Below are 22503 nucleotides of genomic sequence, written 5' to 3'. Positions count from 1 at the left end.
GCCCCCAGTGCAGCACACAAACTGTCTCAGTGATCCAAGACAAGTCCTTTGAGATCCAGAGAGGTGTCCACACCATTAGCTGCTTACAAGGCAGGATTAAGCTGGACTTTTCTGCTCAAGCACAATGGTGTCACGGCCAGGCTACAAGGAAAATTGACCTGTCACAGTGCTGTAGAAGACAAGTATTCACCAGAGGCCTCTCTGAAGCCAGTGACTCCTTCTGTGTTTGGAAGGATGGGTTTAGGGACCCAGAATAAGGACCAACAGCAAACAGATAGGGACTGGAGCTAGACAACTTTGCTCTTAAGATAGAATCTGAGTCCCTTTGCCATTGCAGAGTTGATTTCTTTTGCTGTGGTAGGTATTTGGAGGAAAGCAGGGGTCCCTGGATGATGCAGTAATTTCACTTTGGAAAGTGCAATCCCTGTTGCCTGAGGGGAAGACATTCAACATCAAGAACCACTGCCTCACCCCATGTAGAAATGGAAGCAATGGTTACCATGTCCATGGAAGGTTCAACTGCCTGTGAAAATATTGATTTCAGAGGCACAGACTGAGGAGTGAGTGAGGAGGAGGCTGACAGCCACCTGTGGAGGAAGCTTTGCTTGTTTCCCACGGGTTCCAAAGATCATAAAGTGGTGCTGAGGGTGCCAGCTGGCCTGCTGCCAGGAGGCTTCACTGCTCCATCAAACAATCTCTGGGAAGCTTGCCCACAAAATCATGGCATATATCTCAAAACAAGCACCACTTGCTTTTCCTCACTCTGAGAGCTGATGAGGAGCAGATTTCTTTCCAAAGCTCAGACTTCCAGGGCTTCTCTGGCTGGTGGTGGTGGGGGCATGGCAGGGTGAGGCTCAGGAGAGCTGCTGACAGCAGTGCTCCCAAGTGTTTACTTGGGACTTGCTGCCTTTTCTCCAATCCTTCTGGCTTGCTGTGTGAATTCTTCCACATGACCCAGCCCAAAGGCTATGGCTGCAGAGCATCCACTGCCTTCCATTGTTCTCTGGGTCCTGGCATCTCCTCAGCAGGGTGAGGACAGCTGATGGTCTCTTCCTGTTCTCTCAGTCAAGCAGGGCTGTTTCTCCAGTAGAGAGGAAGGGAGCTCTCTGGAGTAGGGAAGTGCATCCTGAGGCTCACTACCTCAGCTGTGCAGGAAGCTTTTGGACAGAGATGCTTTGGGATGCTTCTGCAAGAGGGAATCCTTATTGCATTTGCTGTATTTTTATAATCAGCTTGACAGAGGAGATTAGAAAGGGAGCTACGCACCAGTCCCACACAACTACACCTGTGCACCTACAAACCAAAGGGTAGCCATTTCACTGATCTACTTTTAGACTTTGCATTGTGATCATTTTGGTTGTGGTAGAATTCCAAAGGTGCTCCCCACACCCAGATTGTTCCCCACACCCTTCACACTAGGGCACAGCTGAAGCAAAAGTGGTGAGCAGAGACTTGGTACCACAGAAGCTAAATTTAGCAGGAGAAATACCTCCAGAACATGGTGAACTCAGTAGGTGATTCATTTCCTGTTGAAGATGATGCCTAAAAGCTCAAGTATCTCCAGAAGGTCACCCCCACCCTCAGCAAACATACACAACAACTTATTTTTAGAGCCCTGCAGCAATGCCTTGCCCACACACTCAGGGGGACATATGGTCCTGGCTTTAGCTGCCAGTTTTGAGCAAGTTTAAAAATCCTGGGCTTGCTGGTTTTGCTAAATAAAATTCCCCATTTATTTCAGTCAAAGCAAAACCCAACTTTGCATAAAACTCTTGCTCATGGCCCCAGCAATCAGAGCCAAGGCTGCTGGTGACATTCTCAGGGTTCACTGTGGGTTGCTGCTCCTCCCACCAGTGCATTCCTAATTTTAGACAGAGCAGCTGGAAGGGATGTTGGGCTGAGTGCATGCTCAGTTGCATTGCTATTGGGGATGAGAACAGGACCTGCCCCACTTCTGTTGCTCTGCTGGTACCACCTGGGTGTTTGGGGCAGAGGAGCAGCACCTCCCAGGCTTCCTTTGCTGCTTGAGCCAGCAGCTCCCACAGGAACACTGAAAGTGAGAGGATTCCAACAGCCAGGCTCCTACAGCCCCTGGTCAAATTCACCCCCTGCAGGAGAGCCAATACCAGTGGTATGTAGGTGGTGAGCAGTTCTGTTGAGCTCAGAGTCAATTCAGACTCTGACAAAGATCAAATTTGGGCACAGCTTGGACAGGCAGCGAGGAGGTGTGGATGTTATTTGGGATTGTGTCTACCTCACCCCACAGGCAAAGAATGGCAGGGAGGAAGAGGAAGTAAAGTTGGACTGTGAGAAGATTATCCACAGCTGATTGAGGTGAGGCACAGCATCATCTTGGGGTCACTGAAGGTATCTATCATGTAGTGGAGAGAGTCTGAATCAGGGCACTTGAATCTGCTTCTGTTTGTTAAACTGCTGCTGCCAAAGGGAAGTTTTTCATCACAAGCTGCACTTGCCTGCAGGTATGACATGACACTGGGCTGGGCTGGCCAGGCAACTGCACTGCTGCTGGCTGAGGGCTCTGGCTACCAAAGCAAGCCCATCGGCTGCACAGCTGGCCACGTGCAGGGCAAGTGGAGCCTTACTGACACAATTAGCACAGCAAAGCATGACAAAAATGTCTGTTTACCCAGGAACAGCCCATGGCAGGGCTTTGGTAACTGTTCTGTCTAGAACAGCACCACAGTCACACAGAATGCAAAGGAGAGCCCAGCCCCACAGGCAGGTTTGCAGGCGGAGAGCACTGACTCTCTGCAGCTGTCACCCAGAGCAGGACATCCTCTGGGTCAACACAGCGTTGTGACTGGTGAGCAAAAAACCAGCTTTAGGACACTTGTGGAAATATTTTGTTATTGGGGCCAGCTGACCTTACTCCGACAGCTTTGTGTTCAAGGGCCCACAAGAAGGAGCCTCCTCTTCTCCAATTGCCAACAGCATGCACCACAGAACTGCTGTAAAGCTGTGGCCCTGCAACAGCAGTGTGCACTGAGGGGCTGCAGGTATCTTTAGGTACATTATGCATAATGCAAACTCATCCTGCAGAGCAAGGTCAAGCAGGAAATTGAAAATTAAATGCCAGTGTCTCAGTAACAGCTTCCTGAGGGGTGCATTAGAAGCAGTTTACCAGAAATCATCCCAGAAGCAGGCTTCACCTGAACCCTCTTCTGCCTGTGCTGTTGTCTTCTAACTCTCTCTGGGTTTCCATTTCATATGTGGTAGGGGTTGGGAGGTGTGGGGGTAACTCATACCTCAGTTGTTTACCTCACTTTCAGCCCCTAAGAGAATAGAGAACACTTCCAGCAACTCAAGTTCTACTTACACATAATTTAGATACGTTGGAACTGTACAGTCAGAACGAGGATGGTCTTCAGGCACTAAATGATACAGGAGGAGCCTCCTGGGATCTTCTTATCTTCTTGCCTAAATGAGTTGGATGCCCAATTCCCAGAGCCCTTTCGGAGGATCTGTATCTCGTATTCTGAGCTCCTGCTCCTCAGCCAGTCCTTTGCATTTTAAAGCTCTTCAGCAGGCTTGGGAGACATGGCCATCAATCTTAAAAAGCCACTGGGACCCAGCCTGCTAAACCAGTTCTGGAAGTTAGGCAGAAATAGTCTCTGTTTTCAGCTGGACTTTCTAAATCAGGAGTGGTTGGGTATGACATTGAGTAACTTTTTTCTTCCTTCAGCATTTTTCAGTGCTCCCATTCTGCAGCTGCTTTACATCCTTGCAGCCTGGCAGTGTTTGAGGTGGAATTGGGATGCAGAAACAATGCAGGTGTGAAGTGCTTGATGGATTAATGAATAGCAATGAGCATAAAGACTTGTGAGGATGTAAGAAGCTGGGAGAATGTCTATGTTATCTTCTCCAAATACTACCTGTAGCTCTGTATCCCTCCTCTGGTGTGTGTCTGTGCCTGCCCAGCTGAGCTATCAGCTCCAAGCACTGTGAAAGGGTAGTTACAGCAGCAGCCACAAAGGAGATATGATGGTAGGGCAGACAGGAACCTGCTTCACACAGAAGAGGACTTTTGTGTCTTACTGTTCAATGCAATTTTGCCACTTTAATTAAGTATTTTCCCTTCAGTCCTCTCTGGAATTCTGTTGTGGTTACACTGAGTTAGATATGTGGGAAGAGAGCCACATCTCTGCAGGGTAAGAAGGACATTGAGGTGCTGGAGTGGGTACAGAGAAGTGCAACTGGTGAGGGGCTTGGAGAACAGGGCCGGTGAGGAGCAGCTGAGGAACTGGGGGTGTTTAGTGTGGAGAAGGGGAGGCAGGGGAGACCTCATTGCTCTCTACAGCTCCCTGAGAGGAGGTTGGAGTGAAGTGGGGGTTGGGCTTTTCTGCCAGGTAACTAATGGCAGGACAAGAGGTAATGGCCTTGAGCTGTGCCAGGGGAGGCTTAGGTTGGAGATGAGGAAAAATTTCTTTGCTGCAAGAGTGGTCAGGGATTGGCACAGGCTGCCCAGGGAGGTGGTGGAGTCCCCATCCCTGGAGGGGTTCCAGAAAGGTGTGGCCTTGGCACCTGGGGCCATGATTTGGTGGCCATGGTGGGGTTGGGTTGCTGGTTGGACTGGAGGATCTCAGAGGGCTCTTCCAACCTTGATGACCTCTTATGCCAGATCTCAACAAATACGTCATTTTCATTTTCATCTTCCCCCCCTATTGTTTGTACTTAACCTGGGCACAGGAGCTCCATGGCAATGTCAAATCAATTGAGGTGCAGTATTTCCAGTTCTGAGAATGGATTTGCACTGGGGAGAGCTTTTAAAAGGGAAACTGAATGGAAGCAGTGAGAATAAAGTAACTGTGGCCCTGAGGCAGCCTGGTCAAGGCTGTGGAAGAACCTCCACTGATTTCACCAGTGAGGCACCACCTTCCGTAGTCCCTAAAACTCCACAGCCACAAGTCCTGCCACAAAGCAGGAAGCCCATAAAAGTGAAATTACAATGAGCAGTAAAACCTTGAGAGATTGCTTTGTCTCTTGCTGTAATTTATGCTTCTGTTAACCAATTTTAGATGCACACTAAAATGCTGGGGAGCTCTAAAGATGTCAGTGAGTGGATAAGAGAGCTGCCAGGGCCCTGTGGTGGAAGCCTCTCAGCCATGGCCCATCAGACTTCAGCCATTTAGCTCTTCTTTATTTTAAGAAAGCCTAATTTGAGACTGGGGAGAGGAGAAAAAATGTCCAGCAATTTGGAGATGCCCAATGGCTGGACAGGAAAAGCAAACTGGAATCAGAAGTCACTGCTGGGATATAGCCATGGCCTGGTCTGAAAATACTGCAAGGTTGTCTGCATGACCTGAGATGCTTCTCCCATGTCAGATGCTGTGGTCTCTGAGTCACACAGAGCAGCCAAACCCTGCAGCTCTAGACTGGGACTACAGTTAGGAATTAGCCACCATTGCTGGCTGCAGGTTGGAGGAGGGTAACTGGCCCATGGGATGGTCTGAGCTGCAGCTGACAGATCTGAAGGAGCAGAACCTTCAACTGCTCCTCTCAAGAGCCAGCATCTCCCTCTCAGTGCTGTGGTGGCCCCAGCAGGGTCTCCAGCACTGAGCCCCTCCATGAGAACACAGTGGGGACAGGTGGCAGCTGAAGGAGCACATTATTGATGCAAGTGCAAATGCTCCAGAGGAGATGGAGGCTGTGCTGCCCAGCTGTGTACACAAACCAGCTCACTCCAGTTAGAGCTGGGAAGAGATGGTTTGAAATCAGACCTCTGTAAATGGAGCACTCTTGTAAATATTGATTTTTAATTTATTGTTTCTTAAGGACTCAGCTGGTGAAGTCCTTGTGGAAGGGATGTAGCACTTGCCTCAGCAAGCAAACCCCACTCTGGTCAGGCAAAAGCAAGAAGCTGGGCTGGCAGTGCCAGCAGCCCTGCTCCAGCCCCACTTGCTTCCCTGCTCTAATGCTGCAGATACAAAGTCAAGCCTGGGTTTCAGAGGCAGCACTCAGCCCAGTAGGACCAAAGGACTCCTTGTAAGCAAGGGAGAGAAGGTGCATCTCCTCACCAGCTGCCTGAAGTACTGTTTAGATGCTAGTTCCTGCTAGCCTTTGGCTGCCCTTTAAGCTGAGCCCAGTGGCTATGCAGCTGGCTGCCACCTGGCTTCCCTCCCTCCACACCTCTGGAGTTCTACCACAGCAGGAGACAATGGCAGCACAGCACATGGACATGGAACACTCTGCAGCTCTGCTGAGTGAGCCTTTGAAATGGAAAATCTGCTCCTGCCCATGAAGGAGGAATGCCAAGTCCACAGTGCCCATCCTGCTACCTACTGTGGCTTCACTGCTGGGGCAGCTCTGCCCTTTGATGCAGGCAGCCAAGAGACAAGGGCTCCTCCAGAGCTTCTGCCCCAACAGCCTTTGTCCTCGTTATCACCATCAGAGGGACACTAGGCAGAGCAGCCTGATGACACAGGGATCTGAACTGCCTCTTCATTCTCTCCTAGCCTCCATCCTGAGGGTCAGGGACTGCAACAGGCTGCCCAGGGAGGTGGTGGAGTCCCCATCCCTGGAGATGTTCAAGAAACCTGTGGCCATGGCACTTGGGCCATGGTTTAGTGGTGCTGGGCTGATGGTTGGACTGGATGATCCAAGAGAGCTGTTCCATCCCAAGCCATCCTGTGAGCTCCTCTTACCCATCTTGCTTTGCCTACAGCTTATTCAGCATCTGTAAATTGACCTCTCTGTGTGGAGACCTTCATCCCTCACCCAAGTCCCCCTAACTGAGGCTCCTGGCTATTCAAGACAGAAAAAATGCATTAGGGGGAGGTCATAAAAGCCTTTAGAACCAGCTGTAAGCACTGTGCTGTCAGTGGCCAGCCCCCAGCCTGACCTGGCTGTTTTCTGCTCCTTTCCTCTTCCTGGCAGCCTGTGGAAGGCTGCAGCCTGTGCAGGGCTGCAGGCTGGGCTGCTGCCTGCCTGCCCTGGGGAGTTAGAGCAGTGCCATTTGCAGGCAGTGGTTCACGACCTGTCAGCTTGCCCATGATGATGTTTGCTGCTATTTCCAGCTTTATGTCCTGACTGTAAAGTTGGTGACTGCCTGCTCTGGAAACACTAATGTATTTCTGTATATTTTATAAATACAGAATGAGGAAGTGCCCTCAGAGCAAGCCACACTCTGTTCAGAAACCAAAGAGTGACAAATTGAAGCAGATATTTCCAGGAGTAGAAAAAAATCCAATCGATAACGTTCAGGAAGGTTCCTCCTTTGGGCAGTCATTAACTGTGATGGGATTTACAGCTCTGAGCTGGGGCAGCAGGCAGTCACCAATGCATGAACTGGGTGAGGCTGTTTTATGGTGAGCCTCTTTGGAAGGGATACTAAAGCCTTTCCAGGACCACAAAGAGCATGTGCCCAGAAGCACCACGCTGGGGTGATGCCACAGGACAGCTGTGCTGGAATGGATGTGAGCAGCACCTGCCAGACCTCTCCAGGTGATGATCCCAGGCAGGCAGACACAGTAAAGAATGAGCCTGGGTGTTGCTCCTGCCTCTGTTCAGTGGATTCATGGCTCAGGGAATTCACAACCAACCCTCTCAGAGAAGTGTTATGAGAGGAGGACATTTTCCCTGAGCACAAATGAGTGGTTTTAGACAATCCAGTCACCAGCAATCCCCTAATTGAAGAGCCTAAGTAATCCTGCACTCACAGATGGCACTTTCAGACACAGTTCTTGCAGGCTACTGAATAAATACTGTGATAAACCAATCCTCTGATTCCCTCTGTGCAATCCACACCAGGGCAGGCTGTGAGCAGAGGGCTTGCCTGCTGTATAATATGTCTGCCCTTAGCCTCATTTCCTTTTCTTCTTGACCTCCTTCTCCATTAGGTAGGGGACAGGATTTGACAGGGAGGCTCTTTGTGAGTAAGAGCAAAGCTTCCACTGCCAGCAGCCAAGGAGCAGGGCTCCTCCCTGCAACCACCCCCAGAGCAGTGTTGCTGAGGACAAGGTGGAGCTGATGAAGACTCCAACTCCAACCTGGTGCTGGCAGTCTCACTACAGACAGTACTCAGGTGAGTGCCTCAGACCCAGAGCTGCCATCTGGTTACCAGGGAGAGGAGCAAAGGTTGCTGCATTTGTATTAGAGCTGAGGCCAGCACCTGGCTCCCCCAGCACTGCTCCCTTCTTCCCCCAAATTAAAAGCAGTCAACTCATCTCTTTCTTGCCACCACAAGGACTTGGCTCAGCAGTTCTCTGAGAAGTGAGATGATGGGCTTGCATTTCACGTCTAACTCCCCTGCAAAAATACAAACCAATCCCATTTCCTTTCTCCTGCCTGCTTTGTAAACAGGCAGGTTTTGCAGAATCACCACAGAAACCAAGAAAATACTTGGTGCAACATATTTTTCCTTCAAGCCACCTTTAACTGACACCTAGAGCTGAAATATTACACACACTGACCCAAGTCTGAATCAATAAGTGAATGATTTCCAGAACCAAGCCTCATCACTCTGAAGAAATGGAAGTGTTCCAATCTATTGCTTTCTAAAAGAAAAGCTGCTATTGCTGCTCAAATAAATAATTATCCAGGCCTGGTTAATTCTCCAGAGGCTTTGAGGTGTGTGCAGGCTGATTCCAACACTGCCACAGCACCTCTGTTTGCACTGACAGGCAGAATGCAGCAGACACTGAGGGATGCTGCAGCCTCCTGGAGCCCAAAATAAGCCTGGAAGCAACATCATAGTTGGTACCAAGGCAAGCAAGGCAGGAGCAGCAACCAGCAGGTTCATCCTTCATGCTCTTCAGGCAGCCACACTAAGTGCTCCCAGGTCTCAGGGTATGAAACAGACCTTGGTGTGACTGGGGATGGACCAGCAGATGAGCTCTGCAGAAAGTTTAAGATGTACTTGGGGTTGAAGTTTCATCTCTCTGTTTCAGCTCAGAGTGGCCACAGCACAACTCAGCCAGGCAGAAGAGATGTCAGAAGTTGCTGAGATGTCTTTTGACCCATCCTGACCCAGGTACTCACTCCATGCCAGGGAAGGTGGCAATACTATGGATTATTGGATTGTTATGCAAATCAGCATGCCTGGCAAAAGTATTCATTTGTCATCCTTCAACACTCCCTGAAGTTTAATTTGGAACCTACTTTGCATTCAATTAAAATTTTAAAGCACCACTTACTTGCTGTTTTGTTGGCCTACATGATTTAAATCCTGGGAGCAATCCTCTGCTTTGGAAAAGGTGAGAGATGGGTAAGTGGCTTCTGCACCAGCAGTCTGCACACAGCTCCAGCCATGTCTGCACCATCCTGCCCTGATCCCTCTGTGCCCTCACCTGCAAGGTTGGGCACTAACAAAGACCTGAGCCACAGCTACTGCAGGGAGAGAAGCTGTCAGCCACCACCACTCCCTTCTCTGCTGTGTGGGGCAAGAAGGGATGTTGGGTAGTTGGGAAGAGCCTGGGGCCTCATCTCTGCCTAGCTCCTCTCTGTGAGACACGCATCAGTGTCTGTAAGCCACTGGTTTCCAGTGGCACAAACCCATGGCCAGAACCTATTACATTAGAAGGGGATTTAAAATATTTTTCTCTAAAATCTATGTCAAGTTGCAGCAGGGAAGGCTTAGGTTGGACATGGTAGAGTTAGCTAATGGTTGGACTTGACGGTCTTAAAGGTCTTCTCCAGTCTGAACAGCTCTGTGATCCTAGTACAGTCTGACTTTCCTGAACTGCCCAAAGACAGGTGTGCACAGGACCCAGAGCATTTGTAATGCACCCAGAGCAGGGGAGTGAGCAGAGAAGCTTATGAATGGCATCCTCTAACCCAGGCTTGCTGAGGGGCACCTCAGTGCCCATGGAAGAAGGGAAAGTTCAAAGGGAGGCAGTGGCTTTGCTTGCAAGTAGGTGAGAAGCACCAGCACAGCCAAGGCTGTGACAGACAAGCTCCAGCCACTCATCCTGGAGTGTTTTACAAGGCCATTACCCCCAATTAGTCATCTCCATGCTTGTGGTTGCTCCCCTAAGCAGCTGAGGAGCTGTATTCATGTCAGTCAGCTTGGCTTAGCTGCCAGTTTTGAACTGCAGCGACAGAATCTTGGACAAATATTCCCTTCTAGTGTCTTGGGGAGTGGTAACTTCCAGCCCTGGGACATGGCACAGCTGTGGAAAGGAAGCATCTTAGCAGATGGCTATGGCTGCTTGCTTCAGTGCACATCAGTCAGCAACTTCAGCTCCAGCTCCTCAAACTGCCTCCCAGCCATCACCTCTCAGGTGCTAATTAGCATCTCATGCGAGCTCTGCTACGTGACTGCTCCCCTCATGGATAAACTTCAGCTGCACTTCCAGAGCCTTTGGGATGTGTTAGCCTGAGATCAGCACCATAAAATGCAGCCTTGAAGTGCCTTACAGACACTCTTCAAAGCTCCAGAATCTAGGTGCTGCTACAGAAAGAGTTAGCTGTTTGTTCCTTAAGTATTGCTGGGATTTCTCTTCTGCTGAGGCTTGCAGGCTGAGTTGGAATGAAGCAGGAGAGTCTGCCAGGAAGGTGCCCCCACACCACCCTGCTCTCCTCAGGGCTGCCTCAGGGAGCAGCTCCAGAGGATGTGAGCTAGGCCAGTCCCCCATTCCACACTGCAGGGGTAATTCAGGAGGCTCTTCTGAAGGAGGTGTCTCTTCACACCAGTCTGAAAGGTCCTGCTTCTGGAGATTTTCAATCCTGGCTGTACCCTGCTTAAGCTTCTCTTCTGGTCTGGGTTTGTGCACGGTGCCTGCAGCTCTGTCTGCTGTGTACCTGACTCCTTTTCTCATGATTTCTGTTTCCCCTTTGTGTAATCTGAGGTCCTTGCAACAGAGCAGCAAACTGTCCTTATCTCACCTAACATCTGGGCCTCTGTCTCCTTTCCTGCTTGCCCTCAGTGGGCAGAAAGGGGAAACTCCTCTGCTGAAATCAGACTGCCAGGGCTCAGCTGCCAGCTGTGTTAAAACCAGGACACTTTACTGCCACTGAGGAAGGTTGGGCCAGGGGAGCCTTGAGGTTCCTTCCAACCTGGCATTCTGTGACTCTATGAACAACACACTGCAGCATCTTTGTCAGCCCAAACCAACCAGAAGGAAAACTGGAAAGCTGCTTTCTAAGCTTCATTTGGATTAAAACAAACAAGCACCAACCCCCTCAAAACTCCTCCCCCCAGACTCAGCCACATTCATTCCAGGGGAAAAAAAAAAAATTAATAAACACTCAGATTTTTAAATAACACTTACCTGGAACAAAGCTTCCCTGGACCACCTCCTTGTAAGCCCACCAGCCTTCATGGATTTTTGGTGAATTTTGTTGAGCTAGAAATAATCAAAGAACCATCAAATAAAGGCAAGGCATAGGAACTACTTAATGACACAAACCCTGGAAGCACTAACCAGGGCGCCACCTGCTAGAGAAAGGCCATTCCTTGACCTCCCAAGTGATGGCCATTCAATTTATTGACTTATGCTACCCATCTGTATCTCAAAGGACCTTTCCTCTGCTCTTACACAATAAAACATATTTGGCTTCTGAACTGTTGGGGCAGAAAACAAGGATCTATGGCACTATTGATGGCTTCTGTGCCACCCACAACTTCAGGCTGAGATAAAAATGCAGAGAAAAAGTGCGCTCGTGTACAGAGTCAAGGTCTGAACCCAAGCTGGCAGATTGGGAAGCAGTTTCTCCCCTTCCTTTCCCCAGAACTTCTCAAATTACTTCTGTAAATTCCTGGAAAGCCAAGAGAAGAAAGGTCTTGATCAGTGTGCTACCCAGAAGGTCATTACTCCTCTTTGTCCTGAAGGAAATCAGAACTGCAGCAAATTCTGTGGTTGAAATGTAAAATCTGTTCACCGGAGGTACTTCCAAAGGGCACAGAGACAAACCTGTGGTCAGCCTCTGTAGGACAGCAGCTCTCTGCCTCCACTTGTGTCTGGCTTGGTGTTTTCATATCTAGAGCAACCCTCTTTTCCTGAGCTCCAGAAAGCTCAGCTGCCTTCTGCAGCATGACATTTGGGCTGGTTTGGGTTTCCAAGATGTGTGCAGTCCCTTGCACTAAGCACAGGAAGGATTGGACATAAATGCAGAGCCAGAGAGGATGCTGGAGTTAGCAGCTTCCAGCTGCAGCTCCCTTCTAGATCACACATTATATACAAAAGGCACAACTACCCTGGGAAGGGGTCCAGCAATTGACTAAAACTTGTTGTTGTCATCATTAAAAATGACAAAGAGGATGTGACAGGCAGGCTGGAAGGCTCCAGGCTGAGGACCATTACATCCTGTTCTAGCAGTTACAAAACAATGTTTATGATTTAACTGACTGTAAATTGCAGAAACAAAAGCGAAGCTGAAGTTAATTAAACACAGTGACAGAAGGACCAACACTGCTGTCCCAACAAGCCAGGCCCAGGAGTGGAATGGGGGGTGGGGTGGGTGCAGATTTCTCCTCCCAGTGCTGAAGCCTGTTCCATCAGTTGAATGGTGACACCTCAGACTGCAAGGACTGCTCACTGGGCACTCTTAGCAGCTTGCAGATGCCACTAGCTTCATTATTTTAACTCTGTATCACTGCTCACAGGGCTCACACTCTGCATGGCTTTGCTCTGCTGGCGTGCACTATGCAAACATTTAGGAAATGCCAAATCTTAATCCAAAATACAGAGCTGCAGGCCTTGGCTCTCAGCACTGGTTTCTGCAGGTGCTTTTGCACCTCTGTGTTCTGCTGCAGAACCTTTAAATCTTTAAGGAAAGATTTCAGAATGCTGCAAGTGACAGCAGAGGGTCCTGAGTGAGCCCCAACAAAGCACAGCAATCCTTCTGCTCAGTTTCCCAGAAAATGGCATTGCATTGAAGTCCATCTTGTCGCGACTCCCACAGCCAAAGCTGGTCCAGCCAACCACAGGCAGCTGCATTCTAGAAGGGAGTGAGAAAAGTGTATGGAGGGTGAGAAGACTTCAGGGAGGATGAGCATTTTCCAACACAACAGCTGACTGTCAGCACTCATGGACCCATAGAATAGTTTGGGTTGGAAGGGACCTTCAAGATCATCCAGGTCCAACCCTCCATCCAACCCTACACCCTTCCACCAGCCCAGGTTGCTCAAGGCTCCATCTAATCTGGCCTTGAACACCTCCAGGGAAGGGGCATCCACAACATCCCAGAGCAGCCTTCCAGTGTCTCACCACCCCATAGCAAAGAATTTCTTCCAGTCTCAATCTCCTCTCTTCCAGCTCAAAGCCCTTGCCCCTTGTCCTGTCACTACAAGCCCCAGAAACAAACCAAACCCTGTGCTGCCTCTGCCCAGTCCCGAAGGTACAAGCCAGCTCCAGAACTAAAATGTGACCCATGACTCAGAGTTTAAATTAAACCACAATCTAAAGGTGCTGGCTCTGCACCTCTGCTTCTCCCTGTTGCCCCAACACCCAGCAAAGCCAATTCCAAACAGAGGAACAGGAAAGTTTTCCTCATACTCTGGTATGGAGCAGGCTGCAGGAGCTGAGCAAGACAATTAGATTAGCAAAGCTCTGTGCTAAATCACTGCCTGCCTGAGCAATTGCTTCAGCTGTCCAAGAGCAGGACCTGGCATCACTCTGCACATTCCACAGATGTCAGATCCTTATCCCTTCAGTGCACATGAAAATGCAACACACAACAAAACCAATAAGCAAAATCAGATGCTGCAGCATCCTACATTTCTAAGGGCAAGGGCAGTGGTGGGAGTCCTGCTGATACACAGACAGCTGGGGCCAGTGAGGAGAGCAAGAGGCAGGTGGAGAGAGCAGCTAGGGAGACAACCCTTGGTGCAAGGCCCTCCTAAACCCTGAAATCTCAACATTTTATAGCAGTTCAGGCAAAACATCCTGCAAAACAGTGCAGAGTGACTGATCACAGATTTCCACTCTGCTCTGCATATTAAGTCTAGCTTGGTGCCAAAGACTTACTCTGGTGGACCCCACAGGGACTTTGCTTGGAAAGGAAAAAGCTCTATCAAGCTCTCATTGCTGGGAGCACAGGACAGGGTCTGCTAAGGCCAGGAAGCAAAGTTTGGCTTCTAAAACCTTCTCCCAAACCATCACTCCAGTGGATGTTACACAAGTGGGCAGGAGGTCTTACCAAAGGAGAACAAAGCTGTTCTCTGTTTTTGAAACATGATCAGAGCCATACCTGGATTAGTGCTGGACCAAGGGAATACAGAAATAGTGTGAGCAGCCATATGGACAGTCCTTGCTGGGAATCCTATCTGGGACACTTACACCTGATGCACACACAGCACAGGCTCTCTGCAATTGGGGTAGCAGTGTCCATCTGACAGTGTGGCACTGTGCCTGGGTAAACAGGTCCAACCTTATGGCTCAGCAACTGTTGCCAAGCAAAAAGATTCTTCTTATGTGCCAGCTCATGACACTGAAAATAGCAAAATTCTCTCAGCATCCCTCTTTTTTCAGTCAAGCTATTGTGCCTCTCTTTGTAGTTCCTCGCTTGGGGGCCATAAAAAGAAGGACTCGTGCCTGCTGGGGGGACTCTCAGATCCTCATGCTCCTACCGGAGCTCTGCAGCTCCTTTCTTTGCCATCACCTGGCATGTAAGATACTGAGAAGACAAAAGGTCTAGAGAGCAATTCTGGCGTCCTAAAGAGGCTTAAATAGCTTCAAAAAAAGTCCAAGACTTCTGCTTTTACCACTAAAAACTCAAGCATGCCTTTGGCTTCCAAGAAAGGTTGTTGCTTCTGCAAGGCATCAAAACAGAGGCCCCACCGCGCAGCCCCTTTGCTGTTAGGAGCAGGCTAGCTGCACAAGCAGCTCAGCAGCAGCAGTTTTTACCCTCAGCACCCTGCTCTGCCATCACAGGGACTGTCCAAGAGGCCACGTTGGTGCCAGGGGGGGACTCCATTTGGTGCAGCTCTGGCCCTCAGCACTGGCAGTACCCATGGCTGAGATTAGGGCTTTGCTGCTCTACCACCATTATGTCAGATCTCTCTCAGTGCAGCTCTGGAGAGGAGATAGAGTATTTATTTGGAGCTGAGCTGAGCCATGTTGCTTTCATCTCGTCAGATTACTGCAGGGCTGTCCCATTGTGGAGCTTTAAGTGACAGGCTGAGCTCTGCAGGATGCTGTGACTTGCTGTCTGATGGTGGCTTCCCTGGTTATGCAACAGCACTGTACATGGTGACAGAAAACCAGCCCTCCAGAGAAGAGTGCAGGTTGGGTTAAAAACAAAGCTGTAAGGAAAAGCTTCCTCTTCTTTGCTCCACTTGCATCCCCTGGGGTGCTGCCCACCCCCTGGATTTCCCATTGCTGGGCTCAGGAACTCCACTCACGTGGCTGCTTTGCACACTGTTAAACCCAAGCATGCTTTGGGGGGAACACAGACTTGGTCAGTCTAAGCAGTCAGATTCAACATCTTCAGCTGTGGGCTCCCACCAACAAATGGCTCTCCAAGCAAGTGGAACACATGAGGCCAAAGTGGGGCTGGCAGCAAGGGACTGCAGCAGATGCAGCGAGCTGGAGGCACAGCCCTCTGTAATTACTGCTGGGGTTGTTTCAAACCAGCCCCTGCATAATTGCAGCTATTATTGGAGATGTTTTGATACAGCCTCTGTTTGTATGAGAAGGGCTAAGAACACACACCTCAGGCACTATCTAAAGCATGGTTTGGGAGTGAGCAGTTGCAGGATAGGAGAGGTGAGCCTGCTCCTGAGCACTGCAGCCCACGCCGCCTGCATCGCCCTGCCACCAGGGAGGCAAAACAAACAAAGGCTTAGAAAGAGATCAGTAAATAAAATGCTCTCATCAACTATGCCACAGCCCTTTGTAATAAATCAGAAAACATGCAAATGCTCCTTCATTAACTTAATACTTTGCAATTCCACAAATCCTTCTCCCACCAGCCCCCTGTGGGAAAGCTCTTGCTGCTGCTGTGAATTCCAAGCAGCATTCGAGGCGGCTAGAGGGACGTGACCTGTTTTTATCACCTCTGAGGGCAAAAGGCAGGCACTACCATAGGAACTGACTGCTCTGTGCCTTTCCTATTTATTGTAATTTGCCTCTGATAAGATTCCAGTTAAAAGCCCAGGGCAATGGGTGAGATTCCCCCCGAGCAGGCTGATATGCATGCAGGCAGCAGTGGCAGAGCACTGCAGCATGGCTGACTGCTGCATCTGCTGCCCCCGGGGCAGCTGGCCATGGGCAAGAGCCACTGAGTGTCCAGGCAGACACTTGCCCAAGCAATGCTGTGTGAAGAGCCATTAATGAGTGCCTGCAAGGGCTCAAGGCTGCTCTCTCATTACAACTCTGCAAGGCTTGGGGAGCATCTAGAAATCTCTGCAGCAAGGCTCAGGTTTGCTCAGCAGAGAACAGGATCTTCTACTGCAGGTATTCTTGGCAGCCCTTCCACTCAGCTCTGTTAGTGAACCTTTCCACTGAAGGGTTTCAAATCTCAAAAGGCAAGGAAAGGGGGAAAGGCAAGGAAGAGGCAGCCTGAAGGCCACTGCTCAGAACTGGCAAGCAGGGTTCTAGAACATAATTTCTTCCTCTGCTATCAATCTTGCCAGTGACTCTGCACTTTCCTTTAGCTACCTCTAAAAAAGGCTTTGTCAGATCTTTTTTTTTCATCCCATTGTTTAAGAAAGGGTAGAAATGGAATTAGTTAAGGACTTCCTTGCAGCAGTGGGGGGAACCCAGAGCCAGGCTCAGCACTTTCATCTAAGTCACCATCAGCATTCTCAGGCTTTCCTGACTCCCAAACACCACAAACACAACCTGGCTGTGGCAGTGCCCTCCAGTCTCTGACAGGAGCTGATGCTGCTCTGTCTGGTGTTGGATGGGGCAGTTCCTCTCCAATGAGTTGTTTAATCATGTCTAGGTATAAAGGCTGAAGAACTCTATAAAATAATGCAGGAAGAAGCAGCAAGGTATCTTGTGGCATTAACTTCAGAATAGCTCTTTCTTCTCATCACACTGCATGCCTTCCACTCCCATTAATTTCAATGTGGTTTGGGGACACTCAGCAGCTTCAAAGAAATGGCCTCAATATCCTTGAGCCTTTAAAGTTCACTCCATTATTAATGCTAAATTAATAGGGCTTCCTCTAAAAGGAAACCACCGAGTTCCTTCCACACAGCTATCGATGTCTCATCAGGTTTCTGACCCCAGCTGCTCTCTGCACTCTCTAAACAGAAAGTTACAGATCAGGAATGGCACAGTCAGGGACTGTCCTGTGAGCTGCCACAGGCAGAGCTTTTGTTCTTTCCCCAGATCCTTGGCTTCAGGAAAGCCAAATTATTTCCTCAGCAGTCTGCCAATGAGCTGCACCCAGAATTTAAGTATTCATCACTCCTTAAGCAAACTCAAGGGAAAAAATAAAGGTCCTCCATCAAGACTAATGGCATGGCATCAATAATAGGTGCTTGATCCTATGAAACACACAGCAGCCCCAAATCCCATGGGATTCTAGGGCACACAAGAACCTGCAGTCCAGAATGTGCATGGAAACAGTCTGCAGGGCTGCACTCTGTACAGAGAGAGGATCCACAATGCTTAAGCAGTGCCATCACCAGCAACCCTCACACCCTAGCCAGCAACCCCCACACTCCAACCAGCAACTCCCATGCCCTAACTCCTGGAGGAGAGGGAAGGCTGCCCTCAGCCTGCCCTGAGAACCCAGCAGAGCCATGAGTGGCAGCCTGGGGGCCTGCACAGACATGGCCCCAGCCAGCACAGGACATACACAGTCCTGAGCACACAGGAGTCACCTTCTGGCCAGCAGGGCCAGGTACAAACAGCTGCAACCAACACCACACAGCCATCCAAAAGCCAGCAGCAAAGGGGAGACCAAAATTCTTTTGCTGATCCCGAAATGGCTCCACAGCCCCAGATTTCTGCTCATCCTGGGGCCGACAGTCAGGGCACTAACCCAGACAAGCTCACAGCTTGCTGGGCCCCTGAATGCTCAGCACTTCAACTGTCTGTCCTGCTGCTTTCTGAGCTCACCTCAGAGAAGTGTTTTGCTGGCCAGACAACAGCTTTGCAAGAAACCTGCTGTCAGAGGAGGAGCCAAGAGATGGATCCACCCCAGGCAGGGGCATCCTGATGGAAAACTGACCCCATCCTAGCATGGCTTTATTGCTCTCCACCCTCACCATGGCACTTCAGCAATTTCCAGACATTGCTGGTTCTTGGTTGCTGAACCCTTCATAGCAGAATGGGGAAAAAAGAAGCTTTGTAGCTAATTTTTCTGAGCTGTCAAGTGCCAGCCTTTCTTCCAGCAAGGAGCAGTACCCAGGGATGCTAAGGCTGTGATGTATTTTTCAACACAAGCATTGTTTCACACCAAAGCAAATCCTGACTCTCTCAGAGCAGTGTCTCTGCATCATGCAGGCTTCCAAAGGACCCAGTTTGTGCACATCCCCATGGCTGCACATGGCAAGTGCAGGAGAGCCTGAAATTGTAACAAAGAACTCTCTAAATTCTCTTCAAGCTGCCAGAAAGGGTTAGCCTCACCAGGTCTGTTCTGTGTGCTGCCAAACAATGGGATGCCAGAGGCTATCACCAATCCCAAGGTCCACGCTAACAATCCAGAGCTTCCTTCACTCACATTCCCAGAAAGACTATGGCAAGTTCAGTGTGTGCTACTGGAGGCAAGGAAAGGACTACAGAAGGACATTTGCTTCTGAGATAGTTGGGGCCAGTTAGAGCATCTCCCAAGTAGAAAATGACTCTGAGTCCCCAGAAGCAAGCAGAGCCTCTCTCACCCTGCAGCACAAGAAGCTATCCAAAGTTGCACAATGCCATGATGCTTAGCCAGGCTGTCATTAATGAGCCCCAAATCATTCACCAAAGCAAAATGTCCATCTCAGGATCCCATCAGCCAAGCAGGAATGTTGTGCATCACCAGCATTCTGCAGGCAGAACAAACCCCACCTTCAGTTGGGTAGCTGTTGCTCAGAGCTTGCTCTCCCTGGCTTGTGAGAGACGAGACTTTGGACACTGACAGAAGAAAAAAAATATCCAAACCCCCTGGAGGTAAGAATTAACAAAGAGTATTTAGTTCAGGGGAACTGTCTGCAGAAACAGGGACTGCAAAGGTTTCATCAGGGATTTCCTAGCTTCCCTTCTTTTCATCTCTGCACTCTTGTTTTTTCCAAGTCAAGGTCCACAGAAGTTTCAGGCAGTCTTTTATCCTTGCCTGTAGCAAGAGGAAAGAATTCCTTTGTAGTGAGGGCTATCCAGCTCAGGCCTGGGAACAGAGGCTGCAGATGTAAATGTTCATGTTTGCTTCTCATCAGCCTGGCACAGCTAAAGAGAGACACCTGAGTGTCCTCTGGAGCCCAGACAGCACTGCCCCTGCACCCAGGGCTCTTCTTTGTCTTATTTTATTTACCTCTACTCTAAAGACTTCTAAAGGTTTACTTCCAAACTTTTGTGTTGTTCTGTGTTCCACCTTTCGCCAAGACACTGACTGGAACTCCAGAAAAACCCAGGGAGTGCACACAAACCACAGCCCAACACCTCTGGCTGGGCAACCACCCACAGATGCAATCACCACCCCCACTGACAGTAAACTCAATTCTGAGCCCTGTTAGACAGATGCTTAAGGTCAAACTTGGATGATGGAACTGGATGCATGGAAAGAATCCTTTCTCCAGCTTCATACCTGGTTCACTGCCAATGGCATGCTACAGTGCCAGGTTTTCACTCAGCTACACAGGACACAAAGCTCAGCACCAGAAGATGCCAACTTCTTTTAGTCAGACTGATCCCCACCCTTGCACACATGCCTGGAGCTGATCCAGGCCCATACCTAAAAGGATTTGTGTTTTCTTAAATCCTTATGGCACTGTGTATGCAGCATCTGCTTGTTTTTTCCCCAGCACAACTCTGTGCAGCAACATCCTGGTAGGACATATTGATAAGATTTATCTCTCTCTACTCTTTGCAGCACCACCAGGTTGCAGAAGTCGTATGGCACAGACAGCACAAGCACAGCTCCCCTCTACCTGACAGCCCCACTCCAGAGCTGGGGAATAACTGAGCCATGGCAACTTCAAACCGTTCTGCTGACCTGCAGGCTGCAGACCAAACCGTTTCTGTCTGTCCTCTGCTTTGCAGTGCTGGAGCAGGTCCTGCCTTCAGCCCCGGGCCTCTCATTGCTGCACGTTCCTGCCCATCACTGGTACATGACCAGCCATAAGGAGCCCCAGTCCATAACTCTCAGTAATGCAAGAACTGCCTGGAGCTCACAGAGCTTTCTTGTATGAGTGAAGATTAATAAGATTTAGCAGGAGTGCAGCAGCGCTCTGCAGAGCCCCAGCACTCTGCAGAGCCCCAGCACTTTGATGAATGATGCTCTCATAGCAGCTTACACCAGGCGCATTCTAAACCATCCCAGCTGATAGGAGCTCTCCTGATGACTTTGAATCCACCCTGAGTGTGGTTCTGGCACAAACAGGAGCTTTGGTCAACCATCTGTACTGCAGCCTTCCTTCTGAGTACACACTTCTTTAACTGTGCCTTCCCCAACTGCAACCCAAGGTAGGTATGAAGAAGGTGGCCCTGGGCTCATGGTCCTGCTGCAGAGCTCCACTGGCTGGGGGCTGGGGCAGGCTGGGGGCTGGGGCAGGCTGGGAGCTGGGCCAGCAGTAGGGTTATCCAGCAGCAGGGTCACCCACCCAGCAGTGATAACATTCCCTTCACAAACACTCACCAGTTCCTCTCATTAGCTTCTGCCATTAGGAAGCGGCCTGTGTGTGGGAGATGCCAGGGCAGTAAACAAAGCAACCTCTGATATTAAGGAGGTAGGTAAGGTCTGGTTACTCTCAACCCCGCAGAAGACTGCTCCAACAAAATCAGTTCTGGGTTCATGCTTCTCTGCCAAGGCCAGCCAACAATTCTCACCATTCAGCCTGGCAGTCGCAGGGCAGTATTTAATCTAACAGCCTTTGGAGGGATAAGAGCAGGCTGGATTTGAGTTGAAAGGAGATCTGCACCCTTCCCTCTCCCCTGCTCCAGAAATAGCTCCTAGTAAAAGAAGAGATTTCCTGCTTTAGGTGGTATTTGATTCATTCAGCCACAAAACCTTTTGTTGACTTTGGGGGTGAGTAAAATGCCACTTTGGCATGACTGGCAGTTAACACACTGTCTTTACCACATAGGGGCATCAACATTTTCTTCCCTTCAATTATTTTTGGAGCAATTCTACATCAAAGAGTAAAACCCCAACATGGAAGGTTTTATGGACCACTAGGCTACACTGCTGAGTATTAAAGCAAAGAACAACCCACAAGAGAAGGCATCCCAGTGTGGGAATGAAGCCCGTGACCTAGAAGAGATCACTAATTGCCTCTCATCAGACATCTTTAGAGAGTTTTCACACAGCCCAGCCCAGCACACAGCTCAGCACCAGAGGCTCAGCACACAGCCCAATGGGAGGCATTAACCTCTCTGTTGCTGTTGAACAGGAGGGCAACCCATGGCCAACACTGCTGCAGTGTGCCAAGGTGAGCCAGCAGCTGAGCAAATCCTGTCTCAACGATGCTGGAACCACATCCCCTTTGAGCTCAAGTGCCAGGCCTGCTCCTCTCCCCTCAGTGACTTGTCACTCGTCCCAGGGTTAAAAAAAATGACAAAGAAATGCTAAAGAGAGGCAAAGCAAGGAAAACTGAAACCCTAACTCGAGTGCCTGCTTAAGCAACAGCACTGCTGGCCTCCCACCTGCCTTCAGCCAGTCCCTGAGCTCACAGCCCTGGCAGCCCACTGCAGCCACTGCTCCTGGCACTTCCAGGTAAAAGTGTCACAGATTTAGGACATGATCCAAAGTCCCCAGGTGTCTGGTTCCTGAGTGTTCCTGGAGAGGTGGTGTCCCTTCTCTACAGGTGTGCAGATGCATTCCAGAGCCAAACAAACTTGGCCAAACCTTCCTTGAGGCAGTTCGCAGCCCCAGGGTGCAGCTGTGGCAGAGAGTTTGCTTGACACAAAGTGTGTCTGCTATTGCCCTGTTTTAGTGGGAACTGCTCAGCACTTCTGCAAATTGGGCCTTGGGGAGAACAAGCAACACAGAGTTAGTGACCACCCTTGTAAGGTTTGATTGGAGTGGGTGGCCAAGGAACACACATTCCAGCAGGGGCAGTGATAAATCCTATCCTCTAGAGAATCCTTAAGTCCCTTTGTCACTATCTCCTCCTCCTGCAGTCCCCTCCTTTACTCACCACGTCCCACAGCCTCTGCAATGAAACGAGATGGTGCTAAATTTGTGTCTTCTCCCAGCCAGCCCTTGCACAGGCAGCCACTATTTCCAAAGTGCTAAAATCATTTTGGTTGTGAGTGTGTCTGAATTCCTCCCTTGCCTCTCCCCCACTCTTATTTTTTAATAGAACTAAACCAAACCTTACCAACTGGCACCACCTGGCACAGTCACCTACCAGAGTGCTGGCAAGCTTGGCTCTTGCCTCTCTCTTTCCCACACCAAACTGGCCCCAGGCCTAATTTTCTCCTCTCTCTCCCTGCCTCCAGCACTCCACAGCAC

General features: G+C 49.7%; 1 protein-coding gene across 1 annotated transcript in view; it reads right to left on the bottom strand.

The window, feature by feature from the left end:
- Positions 1-22503, bottom strand: part of CA10 (carbonic anhydrase 10) — a 131047-nt gene that overhangs the window by 94570 nt on the left and 13974 nt on the right. Inside the window, exon 2 of the mRNA XM_054393949.1 lies at positions 11229-11303. Within this exon, the coding sequence (XP_054249924.1) occupies positions 11229-11303 (75 nt within the window). The remainder of the gene's footprint in view (positions 1-11228; positions 11304-22503) is intronic.

This window comes from Indicator indicator, chromosome 29 (assembly GCF_027791375.1).
Source record: "Indicator indicator isolate 239-I01 chromosome 29, UM_Iind_1.1, whole genome shotgun sequence".
Classification (NCBI taxonomy): Eukaryota; Metazoa; Chordata; class Aves; order Piciformes; family Indicatoridae; genus Indicator; species Indicator indicator.
The sequence above is the reverse complement of the archived record's forward strand: the minus strand, read 5'-3'. Positions and strand labels throughout refer to the sequence as shown.